The sequence below is a fragment of the Lygodium microphyllum genome, chromosome 18 (assembly GCF_053477565.2).
Source record: "Lygodium microphyllum isolate KBCC chromosome 18, Lygodium_microphyllum_v1.1.10, whole genome shotgun sequence".
Taxonomy (NCBI): Eukaryota; Viridiplantae; Streptophyta; class Polypodiopsida; order Schizaeales; family Lygodiaceae; genus Lygodium; species Lygodium microphyllum.
The window spans coordinates 89750866-89765033 of NC_141152.1; the positions used below are offsets into that span (position 1 = coordinate 89750866).

Below are 14168 nucleotides of genomic sequence, written 5' to 3' on the forward strand. Positions count from 1 at the left end.
TGCCTTTGTAGTAGACAATGCAACACACTTTTGCAACCTGGATATCCAAGAGATTGCCCCCCCTGTGAATGTGAACACATCTCCTTAAGTAGACTTCTTGCAATCAAGATGACTAGCATAGTCTACATTCGTGAAGCCAACTATAGATGACTTCTACTTTCCAAAGCAAATGCACAAGTCCTTTGTGTCCTTAAGGTATCTCATGATACCTACCCTTCACTGCTTCTCAATGCTTATTGCCAGGATGTGCCATGTATCTGCTAACCACTTCCATTGCAAATGCAATGTCAGTTGAAGCATAAGGGATCTTGGCCATCTCAGCCTTTCCATCATCAAATGTAGGGATGTCATCTGCATTAAGTTTCACATATGGAGACAAAGGTACACCAATGGCTTTCCCCCCCTCCATATTGAAACGCTGCAAAACCTTAGTAACATACTCCTACTGTAACAGATAGAGAAGACCCTATGATCTGTCCCTGAGTATACACATGCCAAGAATATGATTGGCCTCACCAAGATCCTTCATATCAAAGCGACTATGTAGGCTTTGTTTCAAGGAGTCCAAAGCATGAACATCCCTGCCTACAATCAGCATGTCATCCACATACAAAACCAAGAGAATAAGGCTGCCATCTACTACATTCTTGATGTATAACCAGTGATCAACTTGAGATCTATGAAATCCTTGAGATTGCATAAAAGTATCAAATGTATGATACCATTCTCGTGGTGCATATTTCAGCCCATATAAACTCTTGTTGATTTTACATCAGAAAAACATTTTTCAAAATCAATTTCATGTTCTTGCTTGTACCCTTTAGCAACTAGTTGTGCTTTGTACCTTGGCAAAGAACCAGAAGTGACTTTCATTTTGTAAACCCATTTGTATGGTAGCACTTTCTACCCTTTAGGCAAATGCACCAAATCCCAAGTGCCATTTTTCATGAGAGACTCCATCTCTAACAGCATAGCCTTATGCCATTTCTTGCAATCTTTTCTATCCATTGCTTCCTTGAAGCATGACGGCTCACCACAATCTATCAACATGATATCAACCACATCATTGACACCAGGAACAAACCTATCTGGCTATCTTTGCATTCTGGTCCACCTACGAACACAATGATCAAGATTTGCTGGTTGTTCAGCCTGCAAATTTGCATTGATAGCTTGCTGTTCTACAAGTTCAGTATGTTGTACAGTGGTTCTGGTTGTTCCAAAGGCGTCTGTTCTTGCTGAAATTGTGATACATTATGGGCAATAGCTTGTTTGTCATTTTCAGCATCATTCCCTGCATTTCCAAGGCGGCCATTTACAGCAAGTATTTGCTGCTATCTAGCGGACATCCTTTGTTGTCCTATCAGTACATCTTCCCGAAATACAACCCTTCTAAATTCCTCAGTCTTTTCAACTTTTTGGTCAAACATATTGCATACACCAACACCTGTAATGCTGAATGTGCAGGGAATTCCACTTCAGCAACATGTTCATCCATTAGGGAATAATGCACAGCATGTTCCTTATGGACAGCAAACAATTCCTCAATGTTCTGCGCATCTAGGTTATCTTGGGGGTGGATCAGTCTTTCAAGCTATGGACACCACTACACCGCCAATGTTGACATGCAAAATGCAGTTGGTTTTCCGCCATTTATGCTAGGTTTTAGGGGAATTATCATGGGGCATTGCAATTCAAATGCACATTGGCACGTATGATGACATTGGTATGTAGCCAAGAATGCAAACTGAAATGTTTGGTCAATTGGGAGGTCATGTTGGGCAACTATTAAATGCAAATGCAGCAATGGCATCATTGTACCCACCATTTTTACAGCCACTAGTATACGATAACTTGACAACTTTGGGTAAAGTTAAAGACTACAAAGAAGGTGGGGCAGCAGTCAAATTTGAAACCTTTGATGGTATGCAGGATAGATTGAAGGCTTTGACCTTCATTCAACAATTTGATGCAGCCTACTCTGGGAGAAATTTTTTGGAGCATTTGAAAGTGTGCGAGGCAACCACTTTCTTAAAAGGGAATGCAATTTAGTGGTAGACAACAATTTTGATGCAAGGCAAGGCACCATGATTACAAAGAGATAAAGAGAGACATAACTCTAATCTGATTTTGTGAGCACAAAATGCCACTTCTTAGCTAAGAAGTACCAGAAAGTCAGAAAATGAAAACTCAAAAAAGTATTAAAAAGTACCTGAACCAAGAAGGCCATATCAACAACTAGTGATGATATTACGCCAAAAACTAGTCCAAGTACTCCATTAGCTACAGAAGACGACCCAATATCAACATCCACCTGCAAATGCATACACATTAACTTCAACCTCAGCACCATTTTCTAACAAGAAACCCACTCAAGGTGAATCTAACATCACCAACTCAAGTCCTAAACGACAGCAGATGGCCACCTCTAAGTATCTTTTTCCCCGATAATAATTGCAATCCACAGCCTTTCCCAGAATACAAGGGGTGCTCCCAACACTTTGTCTCACTATCCAAGATCCCTGCAAACAGAGCAAGCACCGACTCTTGAAATACCTAAAGCAACTAGAAAGGCAAAGTAATGAAAGTTGTGTACAGCCAGTCTACAGGTTCAAATAGTCCAGAAAAGTAAGTATTACCTTTGGGACTGATGGAATTAGCTTCAACCTGTTGTTCCTAAACCCATCATCACCATCAATAAACCTATGCAGCAATGATCCAGGAGGAATCGGCTTCTTTGCAACAAAGTACAGAACCATACTGTAATGCATTGATGCGGGGACCTATAGCAGTAGATCCATTCAAATAAGTAAAATCACTTTCAGCATAGCGGCCATACAGCTAAAAGAATAGACAATGTTAATGTGCAGAACAGCATTGACCTGTAAATTGAATAATAAGGTGAAGAGACCCTTTTCAGAAGCCACCTGATGCCATTCCCACACCAGAAAAACAAGCTTGTTACAGAGCTTTACACACTTGTCAATAGTACTAGCAAAGTTTAAAACTTCTTTAGATTCAAACAACCTTGGAAACTCTCTCTCCCTCTTTTTTCTCGTGAAGATAATCGAATTAAGAAGTAAATATTTACATCAGACCATCAGGTCAGCAAAGAAAAAACAGACACAAATGAAAGTCTACCAAGACTGTAACACAAAAATATCACACAGAAAGGACAGCTGGTGTGGAGCGAACAATATCCAGCCAGGGAGCAAGAATGTCAAGAAGAACCAGATCAGCTGACACCATAGAGGAGATCTGCCATAACACTAAACCACGAACATGGGCCACATGACCGTGGATGCCTGATGCTAAATCAAAAATAAAGGCATTCCGAGTACACCAAATATGCCACAGGGCTATCCATCTAAAGAAATGGACGAGGTAGGAATAATCTGAATGCAAAGTAGACATAGAGGTCATCTATGTGTGAAATATGCTTTAGTGCATGTTGAGAGTGTGTTTAGGTGTGAATATCTTCTAGTCCACTCAACAGTTAATAAGGGTCAAAGGTTTGGGTGAATACCTAGGCATATATATTGGGACCCTGATCTATTACTTCAATTTATCTTGTACATCTCTCTCTCTCTCTCTCTCTCTCTCTCTCTCTCTCTCTCTCTCTCTGTGAGTTACATCCACCATAGCTTCTCCTATCTAGCTACACCAACAAACAATGGTATTAAAGCTACCACCGCCACCACCACTATGGAGACTCAAGCTTAGCTTCCATTTCTCTTCCCTATCTAACAACTACCACCAACTCTTCACAGTAGCTTCTCTCTACCTAAGTCACATTGCGAGTTGTTGCACTAGGACTGCCTCTAGCTGTTCAACAGACTACAGCCCATCATCACTACCTATTCACCACATCAATGCCACTACCACTAGGTTTAAATGGCCTTCCACCAATTGTCCGCCTACACAATGTCATCACCTCTAACGCTCTTTACATCAACTCTATCGACTACTTGCCTAAGTTGCACACTCGTTCCCGTGCATTGCCGTCTAGCCTACTACTTGTCGCACCTTCTTGCAGCCACCTTTGCTCATTCACCTACCGCCTACTTCCATCTTCGATGCCAATTGCTACAAACCATCGCCCCCCTTCCTCAATTGCTGCCACTATCCGAGTGACCCTCACTTGCTTCTCTTCTACTTGTCATTTTCCTAAACCACGAACATTTTCCAACACTATATGCACCTCATCCAAGAGCACCACGAAGTTCCCAGCTCTTTTTTGCTTCTCAACCGCATCAATTTCTATTTTACAAGAAGTAAATCTTTCTACTCTTTTTCTATCTTTGAAAAAATATCATGAGCAAAATGTCATCCTACATTGGCATGTTGTAGTATGAAATTACCATTGGAAATTTCTCGAGCATTGGCTTCTCAATCTAGAAAACTAAAATCTAGCTTATACTTGTGAGAGAAGGCATGTGGAAGGCAGTCTCCACCAACGAACCAAAAGACATTCGAAAAAATCTCAGACTCCATCATGACTAGTCAGAAAAGAATGAAAGCATACTAGCCATCATCCAGCTCAATCTCTCAAAACACCTTCTTCTTCATCTTCATCTCAGCAAGATGGTCAAAAAGGTATGGGAAGACTTCAGTACCACTTTCAAAGGAAATATAAATAAATCAAATGCAACTTCATAGACTTCCCTATAATCCATTCGACTCCTCCCTCGAGCAACATGTAGATGGCCTCAATCTTCCCTTCCAACAACTCACCACACACAAAAGTCATCTAGACGGTAAAAACAAAAAGGTCATACTTCTTAACAGTTTGGTAAAAGAAGACAAGCTCATATTGATTATTACAGCTCTCAAGGTAGGACAAAAAATATGCAAGGAGATGGTCGCCATTCTCATGGACGAGGAACAACCAAGTAAAGAGAGAGAATTGATCCCCATTGTCTTCTTTACTAAACACAAGGTTCCCAAGTGCAACCAAAGCAAGCAAATTGGTCATACAATTGACAAATGTTACAAGAAGGAAAAAAAGCAACAAGAGAAACTGTAGTGACGGGTTCGTACGGAGATCGAGACAGGCAGTCATTATGCGCAGTGATAGACAGAGAGAGTGAGATAGAGCAGAGTCGAGGGTAAGCACGTTTGTAGGTACAATGATGAGAGTGTATCTCTAGGTTTTTAGATAGATATATATGTGTCAGTACAAGTGCTAAGGGTGTGTTCACACCCGAGCACATTTAAAGGCACGAGGCCTTTATTCCCAACAATCTCCCACCTAAAGACAATGTGCCTTAAGAGGAGAAAAGAATCAGCTATGTCTAGGTATGTACAAAGCTGAAATACATATATCTATCCAACTCCCATCATATGTCAGCAATGAGCAAACTGCTCTACTAGAAGACCCTTCGTGAGAACGTCTGCAGGGTTATCATCTGTATGCACTTTGACAAGCTCAATGCTCTTGATGTCAAGTACATCTCTAATAAAGTGATACTTCACCTGTATGTGCTTTGTCTTTGCATGAAAGACAAAATTCCATGCTAGCATGATAGCACTCTGACTATCACAATGGAGAACAGGTAACTCTAAGATGCAAAGCTCTCCCACCAGACGCGAAAGCCATAAAGCCTCCTTGCATGCCTCAGTGGCAGCCACATACTCTGCCTTTGTGGTAGACAATGCAACACACTTTTGTAGCCTGGAGATCCAAGAGACTGCTCCTCCTGTGAATGTAAACGCCCCGAACAACATAGTATGCTTAACAATTATGATATTCGCTTGTTTTCGAGATTTAATATAAAAGAGAATGAACACTTAAAGCTGAAAATAAAAATTACTCACAAAATTACAACCATGAAAATGTAAAAGTAATGGAGACAAGATTGAGGGTTGAAGATGGGCAACCCTCCCCGAAGGAATGTATTTCTGCTCAACCCAGGTCCCTTAGGAAAGAGCTCAGTTACAATCAACCTGAGAGTGAGGAGAAGTAATTCTCACTCTCACAAGATCATGCAAAGATGTACAAACACACATGCATTATCTATTATGCAATGATAAGAACTGATTTCTTTATAGTATGAGAGAAGAAAGAGGGAAAATCAGCCTTTCTCCATCGTTGAACAGTAGTACATGGATAGGGCTTGCTTTTTGTTGCTAAAATGGAAGAAAGAGCTTGAGAAGGAGGTGCTGTAATGAATTTACAAGCTTGATGTCCTGTAAAAGAGCAGTGATAGAAGAGGGAATATGGAGGAATTTGATGATAGAGAAGTGGGGGATGATGATGGGGATGGATGGGGCCAGTTTCTGGCTATCTGTGGGTGCTGTACATGAGTTTACAGCAAAGAAAAATGATGCTGAATGAAGAAAAACGAGCTCTTATTTATAAGAGAGGGAAGAGCTAGTACAAAAGGGGAAAGTGGAGTAGCACAAGACAAGTGTCCAGCCACATGTCATGAGATGTGACAAGTGGTGGGACACTTGAAAACTTGTGTGACAAGTGTCTTGACACTTGTCTCTTCTCTATGGCCTTCCTTTTTGGGCTGAATATTGTCAAGAATAGAAACAATCAAATTTAGTAAGCACAGTCAAAGTACAGAACTTACTATTTTTAGAATGACATCCCTATTTTTTAGAACTAGCATTTTTAGGCTAATTCGAGGCTCCTAAAATTTAGGGATCTCCTAAAATTTAGGGACCCCCCCAATATGGGTGTCATATGAAAGCTTTTAACGTATACATCGCAAAAACGGTATCAGAATCTTCATGTGACTTTCCTATGCAAAGAAATGTTCATTTCAAGCTTTCAACCCACACATGCACATTATACAAGCATTTCATGATCATGCCATCTTGTTGATTGTAACTGTCTGTTCTGGTGGATCTAGCCCACACTTCAAGACATCAATCCTTTCTGTGTGCAAGTCTAACCCTAATATGCGTGAGTTCTAGTCACAGGCGCCCAATCGGGCCATATAGGTGGAAGTGTGAACTATCTTTTCTCTAACCCACCGCGTGGGTCCACCATAACCTGTGACCACTCATCAGTGGCCAGCTCCAATGCACTTTTCTTTATATCTAATTAGTGCAAAGGAAATAAATTTAATAAATCATTATATAGACAAATTAATGAAAAAGGATACAAATTCTGTTTCTATAGAGTTGTGACAGTGAAAACAAACACATACCCACAAGGGGACTTCCTGCAGTCTGCATGACCAGCATAATCTGCATCCGTAAAGCCAACAACAGATACCTTCTGCTTTCCAAAGCAGATGCACAACTCCTTTGTGCCTTTTAGGTATCTCATAATACCTTTCACTGCATCCCAATGCTTCTTGCCAGGGTTTACCATGTATCTGCTAACCACTCCCACTGCAAAGACAATGTCAAGACCTGTAGCAACCATAGCATACATCAAACTGCCAACAGCTGAAGCATATGATATCTTAGCCATTCCAGCCTTCTCATCATCAGATGTAGGGCTATCCTCTGCACTGAGTTTCACATATGGAGGCAATGGAACCCCAATTGTTTTCCCCCCCTCCATATTGAAACGTTGTAAAACTTGGAGATGTACTCCTGCTGAGATAGATAGAGTAAGCCTTTCGATCTATCTCTGAGTATTCGCATGCCAATAATGTGATTTGCATCACCAAGATCCTTCATGTCAAAGTTGCCATAAAGACTTTGCTTCAATGAATCCAAGGCATGAGTATCCCTGCTAGCAATTAGCATGTCATCAACTTACAAAACCAAGATAATCAGCAGGCTGCCATCTGCTGCCTTCTTGGTATACAAGCAGTGATCCACTTGACTTCGATAAAAGCCTTGGGATTGCATGAATGTATCAAACTTATGATACCATTCTCTTGGTGCTTATTTCAGCCCATACAAGCTCCTTTTGAGTTTACATACCATTTTTTCTTTCCCTTGTTCAACAAACCCTTCAAGCTGCTGGCAACTGCATATATATGTCTTCATGCAGATCACCATGTAAAAATGCAATCTTTACATCCATCTGTATGAGCTTCATATCCTCAACTACAACCAAGCCCAAAATGGTTCTCAATATAGTCATCTTGACTACAGGAGAGAAAATCTCATCAAAGTCAATTCCATGCTCTTGCTTGTACCCCTTTGCGACCAATCTTGCTTTGTACTTTGGTGAGGAACCAGAAGTGACCTTCATCTTGTAAACCCATTTGCATGGAAGGGTTTTCTGCCCTTTAGGCAACTGCACCAAGTCCCAAGTGCCATTTTTTTCAAGAGATTCCATCTCTGACAACATGGCTTTATATCATTTGTTGCTATCCTATCTATCCATTGCTTCCTTGAAACAAGACAATTCACCACAGTCTGTCAACATGACATTTGCACCAGGAACAAATCTGTCAGGTTGTCTAGTAGCCCTAGACGATCTCCTAACCCAATGGTCATTATTTGCTGGCTGTTCCTGCAAATTTCCATTTTCAGCATGCTGTCCTGGCATTTCAGCCTGCAAATCAGCATTAACAGCTTGCTGTCCTGCTTGTTTCTGCATATATAGTGGCTCATTTTCATGGGCAATAGCTGGCTGATCATTTCCAACATCATTTCCTGCATTTATAGATTTATTTACAACAGGTATTTGTTGCTATACAGTGGGCACATTTTGCTGTCCAAAAGGTATTTCTTCCCAGAATACAAACCTACAAACCTCCTCAGTCTTTTCGGGCTGTTTATGCATGCGATATTCCCGGAAGATAACGTCATTGCTGCATACTACTTTCCTTTTCTCAGGATCCCATAATCTCTACCCCATTTCACCCTCGTCACCATATCCTAAGAAAATGCATTTACAGGACTTTGGCTCAAGTTTGCTGCACTTTTCTTTAAGAATGTGCACAAAAACCTCGCAGCCAGACACTTTCAAATGAGCATATGAAGGTGGCTTGCCCGACCACGCTTCTTGGAGAACCCCCCCCCCCCCCCTGCATTTTTCTTTATGAATGTGCACAAAAGCCTCGTAGTCAAACACTTTCAGATGAGCATATGAAGGTGGCTTGCCCGACCACGCTTCTTGGAAAAACCCCCCTCCCCCAAAGACATGTTTGGTGACCGATTAATTAAGTGAACAGCTGTCACAACAGCCTTTGCCCAAAAACCATGGGGTAATGCAACATGAGACAGCATCATATGGACCTTATCCTGTATGGTCCGATTCATACGCTCTGCAACTCCGTTTTGGGGCGGATTATGAGGGGCAGTAAGCTCCCTCTTTATTCCTTTGCTCTCACAAAATGCCTGAAAGGCCTTGGACACATATTTCCCACCATTATCTGAGCGAAGACACTTAAGTATCTTATCTGTCTGATTTCAGCCAATGCCCAAAATTTGACATACACCCGAATGTACTAACTATAGAGAAGAAGATTTCAAAGAAAGAGACTTTTTGTGAGACATCTGTGCATGTTTGCCATAAATACAATGATCACAATGCTCAAAATCAGCATAACGAAGACAAGGCAAGTAACCCAAACAAAAAAGCACTTTCATTCCTATTTGACTCATGTGTCCCAACCGGCCATGCTACAAAGAAACGCTTGGTTGTTCAAGTCATGGCAACAACATGGTCACGCACACTAGGTACATGAAGTGGATACAAAGTATCACTCTTGCAACCTCTGGCAATAACCCTAGATCCCTTACAGATCTTCCATTTTCCATCACCAAAGGTGGTATGAAAACCATCATCACCTAGCTGCTCTGTGCTAATCAAGCTCTTCTTGAGCTGAGGTACATGCCGTACATGCTGAAGTTTAAAGACAGATCCATGCTAAAACTATAACTGCACACTGCCAATACCTGCAATCTCACATGCATAGTTGTCTCCAAGATGGACAATACCATACCGACCCCCTGTATAGGTAGAGAACCACTCATGATGAGGGGTGACATGAAAGGAAGCACCTGAATCGAGAATCTAGGTATGCATGTCATCATCTGTATCTGCAAGTAAAGCATGTGCACCAAAATGTGAAGAGACTAAGATTACATCACTCCCACTATCACTGTCATCAGTGACTACATTCACCTCTTCAATTGTTACACTATTCTTCTTAGGCTGACTGTCCTTCTTCTCTTTTTTGCTATCATCTGTCTTCTTGCCTTTTTATTTCTCTTTCTTCCATTTGTAGCAATCACATTTAAAGTGACCCTTCTTGCCACAATGATGACATTCAACATCTTTGCCACGTGATTTACTGCGTCCCTTGCTATCATATTTGCCCTTTTGCTGTGATCTGTCCCTAGTATGCAAAGCACTCGAAGACTTACTAGATGCACTGTTCTCCCAATTCATCTCTTCTATCACGAGGACGTGAAAATTTGATGCTTTGCTTATATTTAATTGACATTTGATTAAAGGATTAATCAAAAGTGCAATTAAAAGATGCACATGTGTTGCACATGTGAGGTGCAAGCTACTTTTTCACAATTGAAGGCCGAAGGACCCTGTGAAAAAGATAGGTGTCAAAGGCAAAAGTTGTAACAAGTTACGCTTGTTAGATTCTAGGTGAATTTTGGTGTCAGTTTGCCCCTAGGACCATTAATTGGCCATTAAGTGTCAGTGGTGACACTAGGGACTAGGCATTAATTAATGGATTAATGCTTGTCCAAGGGTCAATTAATGCATGGGACCACTTTGGGTTGCAAATGGCCTAGCCAATTAATTTTTGGATGAGCAAGGTCAATTTTTTGGGCATGGATTAAGAAAGCTGCCACTTGGCAAAACTTTCCCATGCAAGTGGGGGAAAGGCTAAATAGGGCTGACAGGAGAGAGAAATCTCGGTCTTTTTCATTTTGGACCTGTTGAAAAGAGATATTGGACTGTTGCTGCCAGCTTTAGGGGCCATTGCCCAGCCATTGGAGACCATTTTGGTCATGGAGATTGCATATTCTTGACCTTGGGAAGCTGGCAATCGCTGTTGATGCAATTTCTCTTGAAGATCACATGCTCTGATGCTCCTATTGTTGTTAGTGCATCCGTTTGGGGCTGGTACAGCAGGGCAGCAACTGATTTTGATCAGTTCTTCGCGACAAATCTCGGAATTCTCTCTCTCTACAGCATTCTCTCATCTCCTTCAACCTATGCTTAGCCATTCTCAACGATTCTTCAGTCATTCTCAGCCATTTTTGGTGGGCTGATCTGTAATTTCTGCAGTAAACCCTAATTTACAGCAGAAATTAGGGTTTGACAGCCACCTTGGGATCCGTGCCAAAGATTGAAGGCTCAAGGGACTGAAATCAGCAGCTGATAATTGAAGATTATCAAGGGATTTTAGGAGTTAGCCCATCCCGAATTGATTTGGGGCAGCATTTGGTCAACCAAGGGTCAAATTGGAGAAGAAGTCTTGGGTGAATCAAGGGGCAAATGACCCAAAAGGCTTGCTGGTCATTTATGGCAACAAGAGCAATTGGTTAGCAGGAGGAGATTGAAAAATCTCAAGTCGTACTCCTTTCAATTGAATGAAAGCTAAAGAAATACTGCAAGGGGCGCCAATTTTGGGGCCAACAGGGTGTCTACTATCCAAGAATATTATGGTAAAGTGTGTATTTCATTTTATGTGCATTTATTTATTGCTGTAATTAACTCTTAAATCAGGTTATCACCACCCATTCCAAGAAGGAAGGCTAGTTTCATCTTCCATAAGTAAAGCACTCTCTACATCAGCATACAAAAGGATCACATTAGAATCGCTCATAGCAATCCTAAATGTATCCCAACTCTCTGGTAGAGTGCAAAGCAAGAAAGTAGCCTTAAATTCCTCATCAATCATGAACTTCAAGGCAACTAGCTGGTTGAAAATGGAGTTAAACTCACTCAAGTGAGTAGACATTGTTGTATCCTCTTTCATACGCAAATCCATAAGCTTTTTCAGCCAGTACACTTTGCTTACAGTACTCTTTTGTGCATACAGTTCTTCCAATCTAGTCCATATAGCATATGCGGAATCCAAACCTTCAATGTTGAACGCCAAGGCATCAGAAATCGATAGCTCTATGGCTAAGCATGCAAGCTCATTTAACTCATCCCAATCGTCCTGTTCCATGTCCGCGGGCTTTGCCCCTTTTGTTTTGATCGCCTTTGCCTGCTTCTTTTGCAACAGGATATTGTAGCACTGCTTTTGCCAAACTGAAAAGTTATGTGCACCTTCAAGCTTCTTTACGTGCATCAGATCATTGCTGTCATTGCTGCCAGCCATGATTTTCAGCCCAAATGTGACCAAAAAACAGCAAATGCAAGCCCAAAACTATCACCCAAGTGACCAAGGTACAAACAAGTACCAATCAACAATAAATGACCACGCAGCCAAACACTTTCAGATGAGCATATGAAGGTGGCTTGCCCGACCACGCTTCTTGGGAAACTCCCCCCCCCCCCACAAAGACCTATTTGGCGGACTTAGCTAATTATTTTCTCCTCTTAAGGCACATTGCCTTTAGGTGGGAGATTGTTGGAAATAAAGGCCTTGTGCCTTTAAATGTGCTCGGGTGCAAACACACCCTTAGCACTTGTACTTACACATATATGTCTATCTAAAAACCTAGAGTTAGACTCTCGTCATTGTACCTACAAACGTGCTCACTCTCGACTTTGCTCTATCTCACTCTCTCTGTCTCTCACTACGCATAACGATTGTCTATCGACTATCCTCACTACCTACGACTACCCATGATGCCTGCAGCTATCTCTTGCCAACTCTGATACCAGTTTGTAGTGACGGGTTCGTACAGAGATCGAGACAAACAGTCGTTATGCGCAAAGAGAGACAGAGAGAGTGAAATAGAGCAGAGTCAGAGTGAGAAAATACCAAATGATGATCACTAGAGTGAGGAGAGACTGAGGCGACTGCAACAAGAGGTGATTGATGAGGTGGGCGGCACCAAAAAGCTGCAAACCTGGCCATAGGAGAGCCACCAAGAGGATGGAGAAGCATGTTAGATGCCTCTTGCAAAGGAGAAGACCAAATGCAAGTAACAAAGGGTCACCTAATGCTGGGGAAGGGCTGCTACTTAATCCCAAGGATTGTAGAGTCCAAACACAAGCAGCAAGAGAGGCTGGCAATGGCAAGGATGCCAAACGCAGCTAGAGGAAGGGCAGCAGCAATGGATGGAGGAGTTGTAAAAGGTGTGGCCGTGGCAGCCGTCACAAAGGTTGAACCACCACATGGATTAAGACTACTGGCTGAAATTTGCACAAGAGGAGTGAGAACCTACACAAACAGGGATGAGGCTGAATGGTGGGCAACCTATCTATTTATAGATGTTGAAGGGTGCCCCAAAATTTAGGGTTTTGGGGGACCACTAAAACTCTCTCGGACCGCACACCAATTTTGTGTTTTGCATTAATTAAGCGTGTTTTGGGGCTGTTTAAAGATGCTAATCAATTGTAAAACGTGTTTTGGCTCAACAGTAAGACCTTTCCATCACATATTAGGGGAGGATACTTTGCCCAGATTTTGAATTAAATATGGTTTGTACTTCTAAGTATTTTCCTAGATCCTCAAAGGAATTATATCTTTCAAGGGGGTTTATAATCAGTTCCTATGCCCTCTACATGGAGCCCGAGAGTTATACTTGAGTTTTTGGACCCCTACTCATGTGCATTGTGCCCCGCAGCCATGCTGCCCTTTGATAAGCCTCTGATCCATGCACATGCACCACCAAATCATTCCCAACTTTAACTCCTTGAGCTTGTCGGTAGACCATCCCATGTTCTAGCTCCAGTAACAAATAACCTCTCTATCTTGTTATCTCCTCTCTAGAATCTTTTGTATGGGATTACAGATAAGATCTTCCATTTTCTTTTTATGTTTCATATCATGGATTCAATCACTCGTGACACGAACAGGGGTTTATTAGTTTTTAACACCTTGGTATGTGATCTTCATGTGTGAACACACTTTGGTATGTCTTAGAGTATGCATTTAGGTGTGAACACCTTCTACACCACTCGGCATTTAATAAAGGTCAAAGGTTTGGATACATACCTAGGCCTATATATTGAGGCCCTAGTCCTTGTACTTTGATATCACCAATCACATCAATCTATTAACTATATTGCTTGATACTTGTAGATGGAGAGGCCCCAAGTCATAATCATCTCCCGCATAATCAGGAGTAAGTCCTCAATGCCCAATGAGATAGCCAAA

The 14168-nt window shown here is 41.6% G+C and overlaps 1 protein-coding gene across 1 annotated transcript in view; it reads right to left on the reverse strand.

Annotated features, from left to right (window-relative positions):
* The window catches only part of LOC148021135 (protein ENHANCED DISEASE RESISTANCE 2-like), a 78265-nt gene that overhangs the window by 9991 nt on the left and 54106 nt on the right, over positions 1 to 14168 (reverse strand). Inside the window, exons 18-21 of the mRNA XM_087698978.1 lie at positions 2883 to 2927; positions 2640 to 2783; positions 2427 to 2522; positions 2213 to 2314 (exon numbers count right to left, since the gene is read on the reverse strand). Of these exons, the coding sequence (XP_087555104.1) occupies positions 2213 to 2314; positions 2427 to 2522; positions 2640 to 2783; positions 2883 to 2927 (387 nt within the window). The remainder of the gene's footprint in view (positions 1 to 2212; positions 2315 to 2426; positions 2523 to 2639; positions 2784 to 2882; positions 2928 to 14168) is intronic.